At 44.9% G+C, this 19,530-nt stretch overlaps 1 protein-coding gene across 2 annotated transcripts in view; it reads right to left on the reverse strand.

Moving 5' to 3' along the window:
* Nucleotides 1-19,530, reverse strand: part of Nrp2 (neuropilin 2) — a 125,214-nt gene that overhangs the window by 58,147 nt on the left and 47,537 nt on the right. For both annotated transcript variants that reach the window (XM_042678995.1, XM_042678996.1), the window contains exons 7-9: nucleotides 18,104-18,259; nucleotides 4,593-4,737; nucleotides 1,839-2,188 (exon numbers count right to left, since the gene is read on the reverse strand). In XM_042678995.1, the coding sequence (XP_042534929.1) occupies nucleotides 1,839-2,188; nucleotides 4,593-4,737; nucleotides 18,104-18,259 (651 nt within the window). The remainder of the gene's footprint in view (nucleotides 1-1,838; nucleotides 2,189-4,592; nucleotides 4,738-18,103; nucleotides 18,260-19,530) is intronic.

Here is a 19,530-nt window from a genome sequence, read left to right on the forward strand (position 1 = left end):
ATACTGACGACTAAGAAAGATTAGGCTGTAAGTATACTTTAGGCTGGAACTGAAACATCTAACATGGTTAGAGAGAAGGGAAGGTAGTGCTGGCTGTCTTGATCATTCTGAATTCCTTGGTTTACTGAAAGAGAAATAACTTCTTTTCCTAATGTTTGAAAGTTTAGGCTTCAAATGTCCCTGGATGGGTTGGGAATATGGCTCAACTGGTAGAGTGCTTGCCTGGTATGAGTCAGGCCCGGAGATTGATCCCAGTACTACCATCTCCCCAAAAGTATTAGTTGATGGACAGTTCCTAGTTCATTGAAAGCCTGAAGGGAAAATGACCACTCCCTTCTTTAGGCTCCGGATACTGTCCTTTGGTCACAAATTGGTTTCTGAGAAATTTTCCTAAACCTTTGTTCACCAGAAGCAAGTCTTTCAAAAGAAATATCACCTAGATCCCCAATGCATAAAACTGATGACAATAAGCTGCTCTTATTGATATCAACCCAGTTGCACCTTGGAGCCACTCACCTAGAGCCAGGGCTACTGTTTGGGTGGTAGGGGCTGTGGCAGCTTATGCTCCACAATGCTGTGGGAGCAGCCATTCTGCAGGGGGAGTTGAGAAGTACTGTCTTGGAATGACAGGCTCTACTCTGGGCCCCTTTTCCTAAGAAGAGCCAGGGTGGGCTCTCCCTGGGGAAGCCTGAGATCTAACTTCTGCTCTATTTACTGAAAGTTCTGGTCATCAAGTCCTGAGTCTTCTCAAGCCTCAGAAGTTAGTAGTGAAGAGTTTATTTATTTGGGTCTGGTTGTGGGGCCTGAACCCTGGGCCTGGGTGCTGTCCCTCAGCTCTTCAGCTCAAGGCTAGCGCTCTACCACTTGAGCCACAGCACCACTTCCGGCTTTTTTCTTTTTGCTTATGTGGTGCTGAGGAATCGAACCCAGGGCCTCAGGCATGCAAGGCAAGTGCTCTACCACTGAGCCACCTTCCCAGCCCCATGTAGTGAAGAGTTTAATCAGCACTGCCAAACCTCCAACTCAGGCCTGGTGTCTGCATTTGGAATGGAAGCACTTGCTTAGCACGGGTGGCTGACACAGGTAGGCCATAACTCTTGCCTTTACAGACACTCTGCTCTTCTAAGGTCATTTAGAAATAAGGCCTGGAGAGACTGACCCTCCCCCATGAGATGAGTGTGAAGGAAGGGGGGAAGGGGAGCTTGATGTCCTCTCCCTTCCTCAGGGCTCTTCGAGCCCTGCCATAGAAACTGGCCTTCACTTTTCTGAAGGCAGGATCTGGGCTGTACCAGTCTGAACTTCTGGCCCAGAATAAGTTTTGTTTCCTTCTTCCCAACTTCAGCAGGAGAGGTGGGAAAGATCTGAGCAGTCACGACTCTAAGAACACAAAGGAGCACAGCAACCTTCAGGAAACGTTATTTTTGGAAGTGAACCTCCAGTATAACCACATCCTCTCACGATGTCTGGCCAATTTCAGGGAAACTTTATCTGAAAGAGGTGTGAAGGGCGTTCAACTTTATTATAAATAGGCCATGCTGAGTAGTGGTTATTTATCTTTTTGTAATCAGACTTACAAGTTCTGAATTGTGGGCTCAGCTAACAGTAAGCTCAACTCTCAGTGAAATGATGGAGAGCCTGGTTTTATCATCCCTAAAATGGGAGTTAGCAAGGCATCAGCCTTGCAGAATGGCTGTGGAGATTAAGGACCCTGTCTGTCACATAGGGTACTTGTTTTACTGCATTTCTGGGGTTTGATGGGAAACCAGGACCCTCAACTCCCTTTGCCCTACTTAGCATCCCTGTCTGGTACATCACTGAATCCTCCCAAAACTACCTACCTTAGGCTGCTGGGTCCTGGGGTCCTGGATGTATTCCCAGTCCTTGCCGTTTAGGCTGTAGGAGACTTTGAACTTGCGCACAAATGCTCTGGCTTCCACCGGAGTGACGCCGTCTCCCCCACGAGCTCCCTGGATGATGACACCTTTCACTGTCTTGGGTGCTCCCAGGTCCACTTGAAGCCATTCCTCACCTGGCTGAGCCTGAGGAATCCGAGGGAACCAGCCGGAGCGGCTACTGATCAGGCGAGCAGTACTGGGGCTCCAGAGGTACTCACGGGTGGAGGAGGCAGAGATCTGGGAGTCAGCGATGAGGCCTGAAAGCATCCCCAGCATGTTGGAACAGGGGGCGTCTGTGGAGAAGGAAGGAAAATACAAGAGGTCATGGTTGACACCCCCTCCCCCACCCCCACCCCCCACCTCACTAACTGGAGACACTTTCCATTAGCAGGGAGCTGCAAAAGGAGCCAGCTATCAAATGCTTTAGATCAGCCACGGGCTTTTGTGATCTGAGGTCATATACACAGATGGAAGAGCTGAACTAGGAGCCAGACTGCCTGGGTTTCATAGTCATTCTGTCATCTTCTAGCGGGATGAACAAATTATTTAATTGTCCCATGGCTCAGTTTGCCCAGGTCTAAAAGGGAACTAAGAGCAGCACCTACTTCATGGGAGTTTTGTAAGAATGCTATTAGACAATCTCTGGTAGCTCTTATAATAATGCCTGCCTAAGTATCCAATGCCTGCTGCCCCTTCAATGAGAACCAAGGACGCTCAGCCACGCCTTGAATTATATCCTGGGGGATCGTTTTGCTTACTAGATGGGAACCTTCCTGGGGTCTGCATCAGGTGTGTTTTTCCTTCTCTAGGTGCTGTCATAACTCTCTACTGCCTTGGGTCCTATCCACATGCTGTTCCTACCGTCCCAAATGCTCTTCCTCTCAGTCTTCATTTATCCTAAGGCATAAAGGTCACATCCTCAGAAAGGCTGCCCCCCTTCTTTTAATCCCCAGTCACTTCTCCGAATACCCCGTTCTTCCCGTGTCACCCACCTTTGGGGTAGAATAATGAGTGCTTATATTTGCTTAATATTGATCATGCCTGTAGTCTGAAAGTCCCATGATACTAGAGATCTTTTTGTTCACTTTTCTGTCCTCATGCTTGGTGTGGAGGTGCCTTCATGAAGTGAAGGAGTGAGTGGGTAATTCATAAATCATGGTACCATGCAGTATAGGGTCTAACAGCAAACATGCTTTTGTTTGCAAACTAAGTTGCAGATAGAATGGTCCTCCAGGTTTTCTTCAAATTCACTGGGTTTTGCTTTCAGTCTTCCAGGAAATGATCCTCAATTAGATCCTTGCTAGCTAGCCTTTGTTATCCCCAAACAACAATATGGAAGGGGCAGTCCCTTACTCAGGATTGGGATTAATCTAAGAGCTCGGTCTTTGTATAAAGGTGAAAAATGCAGAGGATTTGTATAGCGAAAATGCAGGTGCAGGCCCTGCTTCTGCCATCTCCTACCTGGGTGATTTGGGTCAAGCTGCTGCCTCTGTTGAGGCTCTGTTTCCAAATGAGCCTTTGCCCCCACTCACCTCAAAGGGATATTAGGATGATCAGGCAAAGAATATATATGAAAGAGACATGAAGGCACAGAGACTGTATGAAGGCAAGGTGTTTGAACTAGGAATCTCAAACAGGGTTACGCTATGGAGCAGTTCTTGTTGGGGCTGAAATGACTAGGGCACAGGCAGGTGGGTGGATATACACTGAAGACCCTTCCAGATCAAAGAAGCAACCTGCCTACCCTGGGCAGAATCTACAAGATGAAGGGTGCCAGACTGTCCATCAGTAGCACTAATTCCATACTATTGTTTCTCTTCCATACCACTGTGCCAGGTTTACAATGGTATCCTGGTTGCCACTCTGGTCCTCTCCAGATGATTTCATCCTACGTGGGTACCCTGGGTTTTCCTTCATATATGTGTGTGTGTGTGTACACATACATATATATGCATATGTGTATATATGTATATCTTAATTTCTCTGTTGTTCCTCTTGCCATGGAGCTAGCTGTCATCACCAACATGTACACTTTTCCTCCAAGTAATACCTATCTGACCGCCAACCTGCATATCAGCTCCTCAAGAAAGTCCTTCTTGAACTCTTTGTTGACCATGAGCCCGTTTCCAGCATTATCATAGTTTTGATTTCACATTTATGTATGGGCTTCCTATTAATTTGTCTGCCGGCCTTGTCCCAGGCCCATAAGAAAGAGATTCGCTATGCCCACACACTACGTTCAGCCCTCAGTCCCCATACGGGGCAGCAGAGAGTGCTACTTGAGAGCTGAGATGCAGAGTGTTTAGGCTCAGAACCTTTCTCTACTGTTTATTGGTGGGTGATCTACCTCTTTTGCTTAATAAAATATACTGGATGGCTGAGTGCCAATGGCTCACGCCTGGAATCCTATCTACTTAGGAGGCTGAGATCTGAGGATTGTTTTCAAAGTCAGCTTGGGCAGGAAAGTATATGAGGAAAGTATGTTAATCTCCAATTAACTACCAAAAAGCCAGAAGTGGAACTGTGGCTCAAGTGGTAAAGTGTTAACCTTGAGGGGAAAAAAAAAATCTCAGGGACAGTGCCTAGGCCAAGAATTCATGAAAAGATTAAGTCTTCTAGGGCTTGAATTCTTGAGGTAACACTTTTGGGAAGGTCACATGGGGTAGACATGCAGTTTCTAAAGAGGGCCCACCTTACCTGTGACCCGGCAGCCAAAAAGCTCTAGCCGGAGGGCAATGCCTGAGTGCCAGGTCTGAGGGCGGATCCTGATGAACCTCGTCAACAGTGGTGTATGGAGTTTGTTCAGAACCACTTCTGTTGCATCGTTGTTGGCTTGAAATACCTGCAACGTGAGATTCAAAACCACATTGCTGAAAACCCTGTTTGTCTGTAGTGTTGGTGCTTGAGGAGTTGTTGAAGGGGTGGGAAAGTTCTCTTGAGGTTTATCTTCTTCCAGGTTAAAAATAATCAGTGCATTTGTTGTTTAGGGCTTTCTTTTAGAAACACTGGAAAAAATTAATTTCTTACAGTGTTGCAACTTGAAAACAATAAATGGTCTTTACAAAAATGTTTAGAGGAAAAGGACATTTTGCCTCTGGCCTGAGAGGAAGGAGCCGTGAAAAGAAAAACAATTTCAGAAGCTAAGAAAGAGAGGATGATGTAGAATAACCATTACAAAGGAAATGGGCATGCCATTTTGGGGAGTGGGGGGAGTTAGCAGAATTTATCCTCTAGCTTGAACCTGACACTCTTTCCACCTCATCTTGTCTGCATATTGGGATATTTACAAGGGATTTTATACTTAAAAATCCTCTGTGATTGTTTTTGTTAGTTACTGAAGATGCTTTCCCATTCCATGAGCAAGTGATCAGAAAAGGGGCACCATCTTCCTCCAGTGCACCCATTGTCAGTCAAGACTTTTGTGGTGCTCTCTGGTCTTTGTTGTAAGGTCAGGGTTACAGACAGTTCATTGGAGTCCTGCTCTGGCTTCCTCTCACAATAGTCCCCACCCTGTAATGAAATCCATCCCCATCCCCAGCTGACCAATACATCCCTTATGGGAGGAACGGCTTTTTGGAATAGCTTCTGATCAACATGGTAGGCACAAGCTCTGGCATACCAGATGGCCCAAATCAATAACTGCCATATGGACCTTATGGGTTTTTTTTGTGTGTATGTGAAATCTTCATTAACAAAAATAATTGGACTAAGTATATGTGAGTTTCTCTTCGTTCCCCTGAACGAAGTCATGGTCCATTTCTGTAACAGTTAAGGCACCCTGAAAATGTACTCATAGGCAACTCTTCCCCAATGAATGCTTTCACCTGCTTAGGGAGACTAGATGCTCTAGTTCCAGGATATGTCAAGTGTTTAAAGCACTAACAGGGCTAGGAAAAGAAGAGAAAGTTGGTATTTGAGTACCTTTAAGGCAGATTCTGTCTTTATATAACTATGTGCACAACACTCCAAGAGGTATTATTTCTACTTCGTTGATGAGGAAACAGGCTCCAAGGTGCTTCTGGCCCACAGACTTTCTATCTGTGATTTGCTAGGCTGACTCATCTATTTTGATTGATTCACAGCATTTATGCAGAGAGCTGGACATCACAGAGTCTTCTATCCTGAGCTCTAATCATTGGCTAAATGGAAGCAAGGCCTCTGTCCAGTGATGTGATCCCAGTGTGTGTTTGTCATCCCACCACAGAATGGCTTTGAGTAACAGGAAAGAGCAGCATAGTTTAGATGCAGTTAACAACATTGTCTTTTCTTTTCCATGAACTTCTAACTCCATCATTTAGCAATCTTGAACTCTCTATATTTCCCATTTCCTAAGCTTATGGGTGGGCAGTACAAAGTGAGAAATATTATGCTTTTGGAACCAAATGAAGGGAAGTGGCTTGCTCAAGACAAAGAAGGAAACAGGAGTTTATCAGTCCACAGTTATTTCAGGCAATGTTTCTAGTGCTAAGCCCGACGAAGTGGAGGGACTCCCACTCAATCCACCCAACTCCTTGCTCTAGAGAAAGTGAGAGAAGGAGAAAGCTAAGAAAATGGGTGGACAGAGAGCTAGTGCCAAACACCCAGAAGAAGGCCTATTCAGGGAGCTCCTTACTCTCTTGAGTTTCTCTGAGAGGGATGGCCAAAAGAAGAGGGAACAGGGCCCAGAAAAAACCTGATGTCACCATTCCTATTTCTTGCTTCCTTCATGCTGATAAAGGGCTCCACAGAGGAAAGGGCAGGAGGAACAGAATCCAAGGAAAAGAGATGAATCAGTTCTCCTAGAATTCAGCAGGAGACAGAGGCTTTTTTGTTTGTTTTGTTTTGTTTTGGCAAGAAAGAAGCAAATGAAGTACTTGGCTGATTTCAGAAGGGTACTGTGAGCAGGGGGCCACTTCTGGACACTCCCCAAGGGTGGTGATGGTGACTGTGTGTGTGGCCACTATCAGGAGATGCTAAGGAGTCTGTGTCATGGAAAAAAAAAAGCTTTGTTTGTCATATGAATACAGAATCAGAGAACTGAGTGGATTTGAACTTGCACATAGCTGCTAATTTACAGCAACACACCCTGCTGGCACCATTTAGAAACACAGCATGCCTTATGTGTTTTTAATATCCAATTTTATTTTAGCTGACCCTCTTATTTCTCAGCCTTGGCAGACAACGACAGGAAACTTTTTCTACACTCCCTCAGTAAGAAAACGGTTGCAGAGATGGACTGTCTTTGGGAGGGCAGTTTGGCTGTGCGTGTGGAGCACGGGGACACATGCACTCGAGCATCCTACCAGAGGGAGGCTAGTTTTGCTGGATGTGTGTGGCTACAGGCTTTGGGGAAGCCCCTCCATCTCTGCTGACAGTGGCATCAACAGGAAGGGAGACAAGCACAAGTTGATCTTCCCTAGGCCATGTGTGTGCAGCTCAGATGGAACTTTGTTCTGTCATTCCATTTGGCTCAGGCTTCTCCACCCCTGGAATCAAAGGAAGCCTCTTGGCCTCCAGTTATTCTTCATGGTACCAAGTCTAGTTCTGTACTGATTTTCATTTGCTCTTGACCTTGTGTTTATATCTGCCCTCTGTGGTCTAGACCTTTCACTGAATGAGCACCACGTTCTTCAAATTCCCACATGCTCCTCCCTCTGCCTATAGCAGAGTGAAATAAAGAAAACAAAACTCTATCAGACTCCATCAGAAGCCAGGAGCCCGTGCCTGTAATCCTAACACTTGGAAGGTTCAGATCTGAGGATCATGGTTCAAAGCCTACATGAATGGATAAATCCTTAATCTTATCTCCAATTAACCAGTAAAAATTGAGCTGGAATGGAAAAAGCTGAGTGAGAGAGGGCATAAGGCCCTCAGTTCCAACCCAAGTATCAGCAGGAAAAACAAAAAGCAAATCAAAAGTGGCCAGGTGATCGGCTCTGTTGTTAACTGGCTCATAAGGTGGGAAAATATCTCTAGCTCCCTCAGATCCCAATTTCCTCCTCTGTAAAAAGAGGGGATTCCCTGAGTTGATTTTCACCTCCTCTTTGGTCCCAAGATTCTAAAGCTTCTCTCTGCACGTGTTTTGTAGTTTGAAGTCCTCTAAGAGTGTCCACTTTGTAATAGGGCATTTTAGTTGCCTACTGTCCTTTATAGCTTAAGTGCTTTTATGGACAAGTGATGTGGATTTTTTTAATAGACTTTCAATAGCGCCCAGAACACATGGTAAGTGCTCCATTCACAGGGAGAATACACCTTGTTGATGTGTTGGTTCAATAACAGTTCAAATTATTAATAACCAAGAGTAATGAATAACAACATCTCAGTCCTTACATATTCTCTCACCTAAAGTGCAATTTATGGAAATCCATTTTTAATGAAATATTAAGTAGTTTCTATGTCTCCTTACCCAGTGGATTTACAAGGTCTCTATTTTTCTCTCTGCACCTCCCCTATTTATAGCTGGTAAATGCTATCATATATTATACATCTTTATGACGTTTTCAATGCTTCTGTGGTTTTAGAATTACCCTACATATGTTTTCTGATCAAATTCTCTAAGATGGATTCTTGGCTTCCAGTCTAGCCATTGCTAGATAAGGGTTTGTGTACATGGAAAAATGATGCCAGGAAATTGGTTTTATTCTCTATTCTCTGCCAATTCACTGAATCACTATAGGCAAATCAATAAGACTTAGATACCTGCTTCTTCTTCAGGAAAATAAGGGCACTAAAGCTTACCAGTTCTTCTTGCTGGCTCCAATGCCTGTATAACATGCAGGCCAAATTTTGGAATGAAAAGCGCTAAGTCACAAATAACACAGGAGTCTTTGGATAAATAAGAGAGTTCAAGTTCAGAAAGTCATTGGTTCCCAAGTCTCACCTTGAGATCCAAAATTTTCATGTTATAATTCTTCAGTGAGATGTTCATAATGCTGAGAAAAATCAGTGGATTCTTCACATATGTTTAGAGAAGCATGTACTAATATAATCATTTAATTTTAACATCTGCTTTAAAAGTTGGCTATTATAGAAGGTACACATTTTTATCCATTTTAAGTGAAGAATGTAAATAAGGAGTATGTTTTCTGACCCTCATTTTCTTGGAATAATGTTGATTATATTCTAATGATTAAATATTTGCATGGGTACATTGTTATGTTGAACATAGAGATTTCTTAAGTGCATCTCTGCAAACCAAGTGTTTTGTTTTTTTTTTTTAAAAAAAAACAATTCAGGGCACAAAGTGGTTCAGATAATAATCTGTTGGGTGCCTCACTAAATTCTGAACATAATCCAACATTTTCCAATTGATTCTTGAGACCTTTGTTTTATTTTCAGTAAGACAGAATCTGAAAACCAGCAGTATTTCATGGATTTTTTGATTTGCACCTCTGGGGGAAGGGGAGGCACCTGCTAAGTAAATCGGCTGCCTTTCAGCAACGCAGTTTGTCTATTATCTACACCCCTGAAAAGACAGCCAGGAAAAGACAACCCTCATGTGTTGACCAAGCCCAAGAGTCCACAGGCATAGATTATTGGTCTGCATAATACAATATTAAAGCAATTTTTAAAAAAAGCTTTCTTTTAGTGGTTGGTTCTGGGGTTTTAATTCAGGGCCTCATGCTTGTTTCACAAGCACGCTACGTCTTGAGCCACATCTCTATTTCTTTTTGGTTTAGTTTGTTGTCAGAGGATCTTGCACATTTACCCATGTGGCTTTGTTACTGTACTTTTCCTACTTTCTCCTTTGGAGTAGCTGGGGTTAGAGCCTTAAACCACCATACCTGGCCTCATTTTATATGTCTGTTACATGTATAATAAGATAGATCTAGCTGACAACATCACTGATGGTTTTCAAGTATTTTTCCTTATTTCTCACCCATATTTATTCCTAGTCACCTCTCTCTTTTAGCTAACCTTCCTTGAATCTTTGAGTGACAGGCAGTGACCTTGTCCTTGCTAGACACAGTGTACACTGTGGCCTGCCTACCTTCTGCCTAGTTGAAATCTATCCCAGGATGGTGAGGTTACTACATATGATCATGCCTGCCTCAAGGGCCAATGAGAAGATTCTGGCAAAGTCTATGAGCTCCTTGGAGTAGATATACAGTGCAAGATCAGGCATTACCTGATAGTTTAGCCTTCCTAAAGGAAGTGGACCCTCTGGTAGGTGGATACAGGGTTTCCTCACATGCACTGCTGCCTCTGATCTGAATAGGGCTTTGCATTCTGCCTGCACATGCCTGCACTTCCTATGGTGTGACTCACTGTTCACTTCTATCATGCTGTAAATATCTGAACTCTCCTGGCTCCAGGGACCAACCGCAAGAAAAGCAGGAAAATTTTTCAAAGACAACATTGTGCTGGAGCCCTGAGGTAGAAATTGTGCATGAGATATTCTTCTCTTTTGGCTTTTTTTTTCTTCTTAAAATGAATATGTCTCTCCATTAATAAATGTTTCATTGCATCCAAAGTTCTCCTTTGCAATCTGCTTGGTCACAAATACTCAAGGAGGAAGAGAACAAAGCAGGCAGAAAGGAAGGGAGGTAGGAGAGGGAGGAAACTGGGAAAATGCTGTTGTGGTTAGAAAATGAGGTTGGGACACAACTGCACAACTCATCCTGATGCTGGACCTGAGCCTGTCTCCCCTCCGCCACCCCTTCCCTAGCATTTTCTCTAAAACCAGCCACCAGGTCTACACATAAAAATAAATTGTTAATCAATGAATGCCGTCCTGTTTAATTAATTTGTCGTACCAAACAGGCAAGGGAGAAGGAGAGGGGCATTGCTGTGGGGGGATGATGTTAAGGTAATGGCTTTTTTTCTCCCTCCCTGTTTGTAAATCATGGTCTTGACATTTCTCTCTTAAAACTCCTCCTAAAAGACTATTTTTTTAAAAAAACATTTAAGCAGCCTTCATTCTAGTGGATGTTGGAATTTAGCCAGATGCAGAGTCAAGAGTCAGGAGTGTGTGTGTGTGTGTGTGTGTGTGTGTGTGTGTGTGTGTATACATAGAGGAAGAGAAAGAATCTGAGGGAGGGTGGGGGATGGGGCAAGCAAAGAAGCTCCCAACAACCAAATGTTCATTTATGACTCTGATGACCTCTGCTCTCCTCCTTTACTTTCGGGCTGTTTTTGTCATCAGGCAGTTTTCCTGTCACAAAAGAGGAGACAGAGGAGCAGGCCGTTTCGTTCTGGGGGTGGAGGTGGGTGGGAAGTGCGCATCCCCATCTGTGTGGGCCTTGTGGGGCCATGAGATTTAATGCAGGATTATGTTACCCCATGGAGACACTGAGACCTGGAACACAGCCTACTAACAGGATTAGGGTTTCAGGATTTGAGACAGGAAGCACTGGAGAGGAGAGGAGAAGAGAGGACAGGAGGAGATGGGGGGAAGGAGAGGAGATGGTGAAGAGAGGAAGGGGGAGGGGAAAGGGGAGGAAAAGAGAGGGGAGGAGAGAGGAGGAGAAGGAGGAAAGAAGCGGAAAGGAGAGAAGAGAGGAGGGAGGGGAAGAGTGAGGAGGAGAGGGGAAAAGTGGAAGAAAAGGGAGGAGTGGATAAGAGAGGAGGGGAGGAGAGGAAAAGGGGAAGAAAGGAGAGAAGAAAGGGGAGGAGAGGAGAGGGAGAAAGGTAAGGGAGGGAAAGAGAGCAGAGGGGAAGAGAAGAGAAGCGTGGAGCGGACAGAAAAAAAGGAAGGAAGGAGGGGAGGGGAGGGGACTGGAGAGGAGGGCAGGGGAGGGAGGTGTACAAGGACTCAAAGCTGGAGAAGAGAGGGGCTGGGAGGAAGAACCCACATCATCCAGGAAAGATGGAGGAAAAAATGCAGTTGGTTGAATGGTTCTTCCTGAACCCCCCCCCCCCCCCCACCTTGTCTTTCCCCCCAGTACTGGGGTTTGGCCTCAAGGCTTTGTACTTCCCAGTCAGTGCCATGCCTCCAGTATTTTTGTTGTTGTGGGTGGTGGTAGTTTCTTTTAGATAGAGTCTCACTTCCTTTATTCCAGGCATGCTCTTGGATTGAGATCCTCCTATTTTTCATTTCCCACCATAGCTGGGGCAACAGGTGAACACCATCATGTCCAGCTTCTTCCATTGAGAAAGGTTTGTCTCATGGACTTTCTGGCTTGCTTGGAACCATGACCTTCTTGATCTCTGTCTCACATGCAGCTACGATGACAGACATGTGCCATTACTCCAGCAACTAGTTGAGAAGGTGTTTCACAAACTATTTTGCCCTAGCTGGCCTGGAATAATGATTCTCCTGACTCCAGTCTCTCAGGTTAGCAAGGATGGCAAACATGAAAGAATGGCATTCAGCGGGTCTTACACTTTTTCCCAGGCCTTCATCTTCCTACCTCTGCCTCAGGAGAAGCTTGGATTATAGGCGTGCACCATGCCAGGCCTTAAGAGACTTTTGGTGATGTCATTGTTGTTTTTAAGGAGGTGCTTCTAACTCCCAAGTAGATAAAACAGACCCATAAGAACAGGGTACAGGGTTCTGGAGTGTTCCCTCTACCCATATACCTCTCTGGTAGAATGTTTACAACCACACAGTAGGAAAGAGAGACAGAATATGACAATCCATCAGACAAGGCCTTTGTTCTGATGCTCACTGTAGTTGGCCAAGGAAAATACACCGATCCCAGTAAAGTCATGGTGCCCTCCATTCCCCTCTTTGGTGCTCTTTCCCAATGGCCTGTGCATAACCATAGCTGGACGCACAAGGAATTCAACATCAAAGACATCAGCGTCAGGGAGTCTGGCCTCATCTCTGGTGGCCATCAACACCCACGGGGGCTGGGCGAAGCCAGCCATAGAAGCCTGACAGAGCGAAGGTTCAAGCATAGGTGTAATGAAATTTTCCCTCCAGCTTCCTAAATGGAGAGGCTAAAGGTCTGAGCTCATCTCGTGAAATGGATATGGAGAAAACTTAATTACTGAGGGCACTGGATTCTTCGCCATTGTACTGGAGGAAGGAGCAAATAAATCGAGGGGCTTGGACTTAGAATTGGCATAGTATGCTTTTCAGAGCATAGAGGGCCACGGTTAGATGATGCAATTGCATCTGTGGCTCCTGAAGGCTGACTTGGGGCCTGAGTCATTGTCCACATCTTTACATGACAAACGAAATAACTGCTGCAGAAGGAGTTAAGGACAAGTCAGGGATCTACCAGGAAATAAAACAAACTATAAAGTAAAACAAAATAAACTCCAAATTATTAATTGGATGAATAATTGCATCCCTAACAAAAAGAATTAGGTTAGGAGGGGTGGTATTTATCTGAGGTCGCTCAAATGCAGGCCCATTAGATGCAGGGAAAAGTGAATGGCTTCTCATGGTCCTTTCCAGGCCTATGATTTTAAGAGGCAGATAAATATCCCATGGGGACCCTGTTACTTTCTAAATTGACAACTTGCTTCTGCTCAAGAACAGCTCTGTGGGTCTAATCCATTGATTGCATCTGCAGAGAGCCTTCCATCTGAGCTCAGTGGGTGCCCTGCCAATAGCAGCAGAAGCAGCAGCACCATTTCATCTGGGTGGGGGGAAACTCTGAGACACCAACCTAGAAGAGAGATTTCCAAGGTCACACAGTGCATCACTTCAGAAGATCTGAAGATAAGATGGCACGTGCTCCTAACTCATAGCTAGCTGATTTGGTGGTGGTCTCTTTGTGTGTGTGTGTGTGTGCTCATAGCTAGCTGATTTGGTGGTGGTCTCTTTGTGTGTGTGTGTGTGTGTGTGTGTGTGTGTGTGTGTGTGTGTGTGTGCGCGTGTGTGCACGCGGGCGCGTGCACCAGTCCTGGGGCTTGAACTCAGGGTCTAGGCACTATCCTTAGCTGTATCCACTCAAGGCTAGCACTCTACCACTTGAGCCACAGTACTATTTTGGGCTTTTGGGGTGGTTAATTGGAGATAAAAGTCTTTCAGACTTTTCCTGCCTTGGCTGTGTTTGAACCAAGATCATCAGATCTCAACCTCCTGAGTAACTAGGATTACAGGCATGAGCCACTTGTTTTCAGCTGGGGATGTGTGCATCTGGTTTTTTGATACTACCCTTTCTTTCCAAGTCTGTGATTTAAAAATGATTTGTTTTAATTTAGAAAATAAATATAGACCCAAGCATTTTTGAAGTAGGATGTTTGTTTTGGAGGGCTGTGGCCAAATCAAATAAATAGCAACTTCTTTCAACTCTCCATCCTCATGGTTCTGTGATGAAGCCCAAATCCCCCTCCACATATGCTAGGCAGGCCGTCCAAGTACTCGCCATTAGAAGGCAGGTACTCTAGGAAAATGCACACCTCTTAGCCCTCAGGAAGCTAATTTCCTTCTGGATGCAAGATGAGAAACAAGGCCTGGGGAAGATTATGGAGAACATCAGCGTAGAAAGCAAAGCCGGGTGCCCAGGAGCCTTTCCATGGGGACCAAGATTCCCTGTCCCTGAGGCAGGTTACTTTGTCTTTGGCAGCTGCAATCCCACAGCGACTGAAACACAATGAAATGCTGAAGCAACCGGGTTGGTACCTGAGGGTTGGCCCTTGGAGTCATTATTATAATGAGCTTAGTACATTCTCCTCACCTGTTATTGAGTAATTCTAAAATTTCCATCTAAAATTTCCAACTTTCCATCCTTGTTCTGGCCAGCAGAGTCTACAGACTCTCTTTTTTTGTTACTATTTTTTTTTCCTTTTTTTTTCCCAAATAGATGAGAACAGCCCAGAAACACCATGACTTAAGAGCAAGGTAACCAGAGCTATGCTAGGCAGGCATAGCTACCCACATTTACCAAATAAGGCAAAGTCAAGACAAGGACTTTCCCTTACATGGGGAAGGGCAATGGCCCACTGTCTTGGCACCAGTCATGGCTCTGTTCCTCAGGCACACTCTTCAGGCAGGCTCAACAGACCCGAATTTCAGACCTTGACCAAGACTTCATACCTTTGAGAACTTTCTATTGTTCTCCATGCATATTTCTTGGTAATTGTGTCTGTAACTATACAAACATACATGTGCCTATGTCTGGGATGTTAGTTATACAGCTGGTGAAACCAAAAGCAGTAGTTTCTACTGTGGTTTCTGCAGAAATGTATGTGAAGTAATTTGTATAATCTAAGGGAGCACGTGGGCTGGATATGGGTTCCATCAAGGAGACCAGCTCTCCGCCTTGTGGTTACACCATAAATATGCATAAAGAGGACCCGCCCTGTATGAAAATCATAGGTTCCATATTGGCAGCATATGGAACTGGATAATCACTTGGAGATTTGCGAATGTGGTCTGCATCACCAGGACTCATTTTGCTAGGAGGATGCTAAAATCCCTAACAAGAGTGTGACCAGATTTCTTATAGGCAACCTCACTGGATAGAAAGAGGGTTCCTTCATCTTCCACCTCTAGGCTTAGACCTTCTCTCATCCAGTTTAGGCCCCAATTGCAAGGCCTGTTTTGCAAGGACACAGCATAGCCCAAGCGCCATCAAACTTGAGTGCTCATTCATCTTATTTTTCTCCCATTTTACTAACCCCCTCATCTTTGATATGCTGCATTGGTGTTGACAGTGACTGGGGAATTGAAATTGAATTTCCAAATTTCTGTCCCGAATATCACAACCCCTTCTTCACTCCCTGCCTGCTGTGAAGACGTTTACAATCCCTCCCCCTAGGACCCCAGAGCCAAACAGGCTGCCGCCTTGCCTCCTTCTCTGCTCTACCCTCTTCCTTGGGTCCTGCTGTCTGAATTTCACTTTCAAACCCACCATGTAGCCCCAGTTACCTTGGCACGCTGCCCAGCAACCAGAAGCCACAAAGGGAAACACAGTGATATTACCAGCATGGATGAACCCTCCTCCACACTGCCCCCAGGTCCCCTCTCCAGCCTGTCCTCTGCTCATGCCATCAAGTCAAACAGCAGCAGACTTGACAAATCTATTTGGCATGGTTCACTCAACTAGTTCAAGTCCAGCAATCATGAATGCTGTGTGGATGCACCCTGAGCAGAGCAGAATCTACACATTGAACACAGATACGGGGAAAACCTTCTGATGAAGGGCAGTGAAGAGCACCCTTGCAGAAGAGGGAGGGAAAGTGGGCTGGCTGGCTGCCGCATGCACCGTGGAGCAAGGGAGTTCCAGGACTAGGACAATGCCTAATTGGCAGGCTTTTCATTTCTCTGCCTCTTTCTAAGTAGCAGTGGGCTTTTCCTCTGCTTCAGCTTCCTGTCTGTGGATGAAACCAATTCTCTAAAACAAAACAGAATAACAACAACAACAATAAAAAAAAACCCTAAGCTATCCATTAGCTACTGGGGAAAGAAATTTTTAGCCCAGGGTGGAAAGAAAAGGCAAAAGAGAGAGAGAGAATATATTCAACATGAAAACACTGAGAAGGATGAGACTCTGAAACCAGACAGCTAAATGTAATTCTCAGGAATATCTTCCCTGCAGAATGAATACCAGGGATAAAGCCAGGAGGACAGCATTCTATCAAAATGTGCAGTGCTAAGGTATTTCCAAAAGGAGATTTCCTACAAATGGTGTTTTAAATAGCATCCCGGTCCATCTGTGCTTTTAAAATCAGCTTATGCTACAGGATCCCCCTGGCCAGCGCTGCTTAGTCATTGAGCCTGGACAGGGGACAGTCAGGTGAGCCTCCTCTCAAAGGACCATTGCTACCCAGCTGCTGGCTCTCAGCCATTAGCTGAGCTTCTGGTTCCATCAGATTCTTCAAGCAAAGGTAGGTAGAGAGAGTGAAAAACCAGTCGGGTAATATGAGGACTCACCCCTGGATTTCCTGGCCCCCAGTGCCAGTTTAGCTACCAGTCCTGACTGGTGTGGCAACTTTCCCTGAAACCAAGTCCATAGCAAGCCACACCTGCCTGACCCACACATCAAGATGAGAGTGTCATTGCATTGCTAAACACCTTACTTCCTTGACTGGGAAAATGAGAGGAAAAAATGTGTGTGTGTATGAGAGACACCTGGTAATTGCTAGAAACTATGGTTTTCATATGAATGGTGCCATGTTACTATGGCGATTTAAAGTGTGTGTGTGTGTGTGTGTGTGTGTGTGTGTGTGTGTGTATGGTGTGTTAATCAACTCCTTTAAAAATTCTCATTTCCTGAGTGGGGCTGCCAATATTATAGGGCAGGCGTTTCTGGATGCAAGGCTGGCTTCTGGTTATATCTGCTATCATAGAGCAAACTGCCTGGGGGCAGTTACACAAGCTAAGGAGACTCCCTTTTGGAAAAGCTCTTTGACTGCATATGCCTTCTATTGATACCACAACTGAACAGACCAGTGCCAGCAGAACAGCAGTACAAAAGAAAAAAAAAAAGGTGGCCTCAATTTCCTCACTCCTGATTCCTTCCCCAGGAAGGATGAGCAGCCTCTAGGAGTTCCCAAGATGTCACACTTCCTTTCCTGACCTGAGAGTCAACCGCCACAGCCTGAGCAGCCCACTCCCACCTGTGATCCCATCCCACAGCCCCTGGCCCCACCCACAAGACTGAACCTTCCCTATGCTGAATGCGAAGTACAAGCAGCACATCACCAGCTGCAGACCCAGAATGCCAAGTGCTTAAGGAAGTCAAGTGTTAGATACTCATCCCCTGTGCTCTACAAAAGCCTCACATCACCCACACAGACCACACATCTGGGAGCCTCAGACGCTAAAGGCACCAGCTGAGAGCATTCAATGCCTTGCTGCTAAGCATGATTGCTGGTTCAGATCCATCCCTGACACACGGAACTTCTCATTATTTATTGTCCTCTTTCTTCTCTGGGACATTGTGATTTCCTCTCAGGATTTGTACCTTTTCATTTCCAGACCTTGGTAACTCCCAAACTGCAGTTTCATGTGGTTTTGTGATTGTTAACCCAGCATGGGGAAAGGACTCAGGCCATAAAGGCTCAATGGATCCTGTACGGGAGACATGGACAGCGAATACATTTTCTCCTACATTTGTAGTCAAAGAACACTCCCTAACCTCTCTCACTTTCTCTCCCTATCCTGTGCAAGATACAACAGCAGCCAGACTGTCAGAGAGATGGTGTTTTTCCAATCACTTTAGCATAAGAAAGATTTTTCAGGGCCAGCTGTCCCTTGACTCTGTCTGTTCTTTGAACCTCATTAAATACATCTTTCTCTCCTGTGTGGGGCTGAGTTGAATGAAAGCCCCTCTCATCTCATTCATCTGTGATCTTTCAGCTCCTTTGAGCGAAGGAAGTGGGTTTACCTTTTGGTTTTTGCCATGCCGATACACCATCCAGTCTTCCCCATTAGTGCTGACCTCCAGCTTGTAGGATTTGACATAGTAGCCATTCTGGGTTTCCCTGGAAATTGCTCCCTGGGTTGCAATGGCTGTGAGCATAGTGAGGAAACGCAGGTCCACCTGGAGAAGAGAGAATAAGGAGTAAGGGAACCACCATTCCCAACGCCCTTCTAACACCAGCTGGCTTTTTCTGCAAAGAACACAATGATCATACAAAGCTTACAATCTGGTAGCATGATTCATGAGATGGATTAGTAATTAGTATCAGTTTACAATTCCATTGGGAAATTAAACTTGGCTTATTTGAGATCAGAAAGGATACTTTGAAAACAGAACTTGATTTTACTCCGCTTGATTTTTAAAAAAAAATATAAATAGACAATATTCAAATTATCCTATCAAATACCTAGAAATATGATCCTTCCTTATTAAACCATGGGACTGAGAAATCACAGCTGTCTTCAAGAAGCAATGGATGGCTAAATCTGCTCCGCTACAATCTAGTCCAATTCACTTATAATGTCTTAGTTGAAAAAGTCACAGATCATTCTTGTCTCCACTCCTTACTCTCTCTCTCTCTCTCTTAGTCCATTGTGTCTTTAGTTGCTCAGGTCATCAAGAGGTCAAAGGGCATGCAAAATCTGCCCAAGCAATTAGGCTGATGCACCAAGTTCTGACCTTTTGCTCCACAAGGAGGCTGGCCCACATTCTGAGGTACCTCCCCTCTCACAATGCCAAAGTCATTTGGAAATTGCTGGATATTGTTCCTTTGCTGGAATGGGGCTTCTTAATGGCAGTTTCTGTGTGACCAAAATTTAGCCTGTGCACATTGGTAAAAGTCAATTTAGAAAGCACTTATTGGCTACTTAATATGTGCAATGTCATAAATCATTCAAAAGAGAGTGCAGTATTACCTATGTGTATGAGAATCAGGTGGATAGCAATGCTAAAAAGTCAGTGATTATGGACCAAAAATAATGTGCATAGTCAATAGACTGCCAATTACAAAGAACTTTCTGGATGTTTTTCAAAATGAAAAGATATCTGGAGAGGAATGACAGTGACAAATGGCTGTATGTTGTCCTGTTAGAACCTTCACCGGCTCCCTGGAGTTTCTAAGTGGTCTCTGACCTTTCCTGCTGTCTGCTCTGCAGTGTTCTTCTCAGAGCAAGGGTCATTGTGTCACATCACAGCTAGGACAGTCTTGTCACTGGGTCACAAGGCTGTCTGTGTGGGTCTAAAAGCAGACTTTGGTATGGAACTAGCTGCTTCCTCTTCCCCTGTTTACCTCTTCCCAGGGGACAAGAACTGGACTCGTCTGCAGTGCAGGAGATTACTCCACATGAGCTGCAAGACTTGTTCAGGAAGAAAGCAAACAATAGTCTGAAAAG

Source organism: Dipodomys spectabilis, unplaced genomic scaffold (assembly GCF_019054845.1).
Source record: "Dipodomys spectabilis isolate Male_0828 unplaced genomic scaffold, ASM1905484v1 ptg000051l, whole genome shotgun sequence".
In the NCBI taxonomy this organism is placed as follows: domain Eukaryota; kingdom Metazoa; phylum Chordata; class Mammalia; order Rodentia; family Heteromyidae; genus Dipodomys; species Dipodomys spectabilis.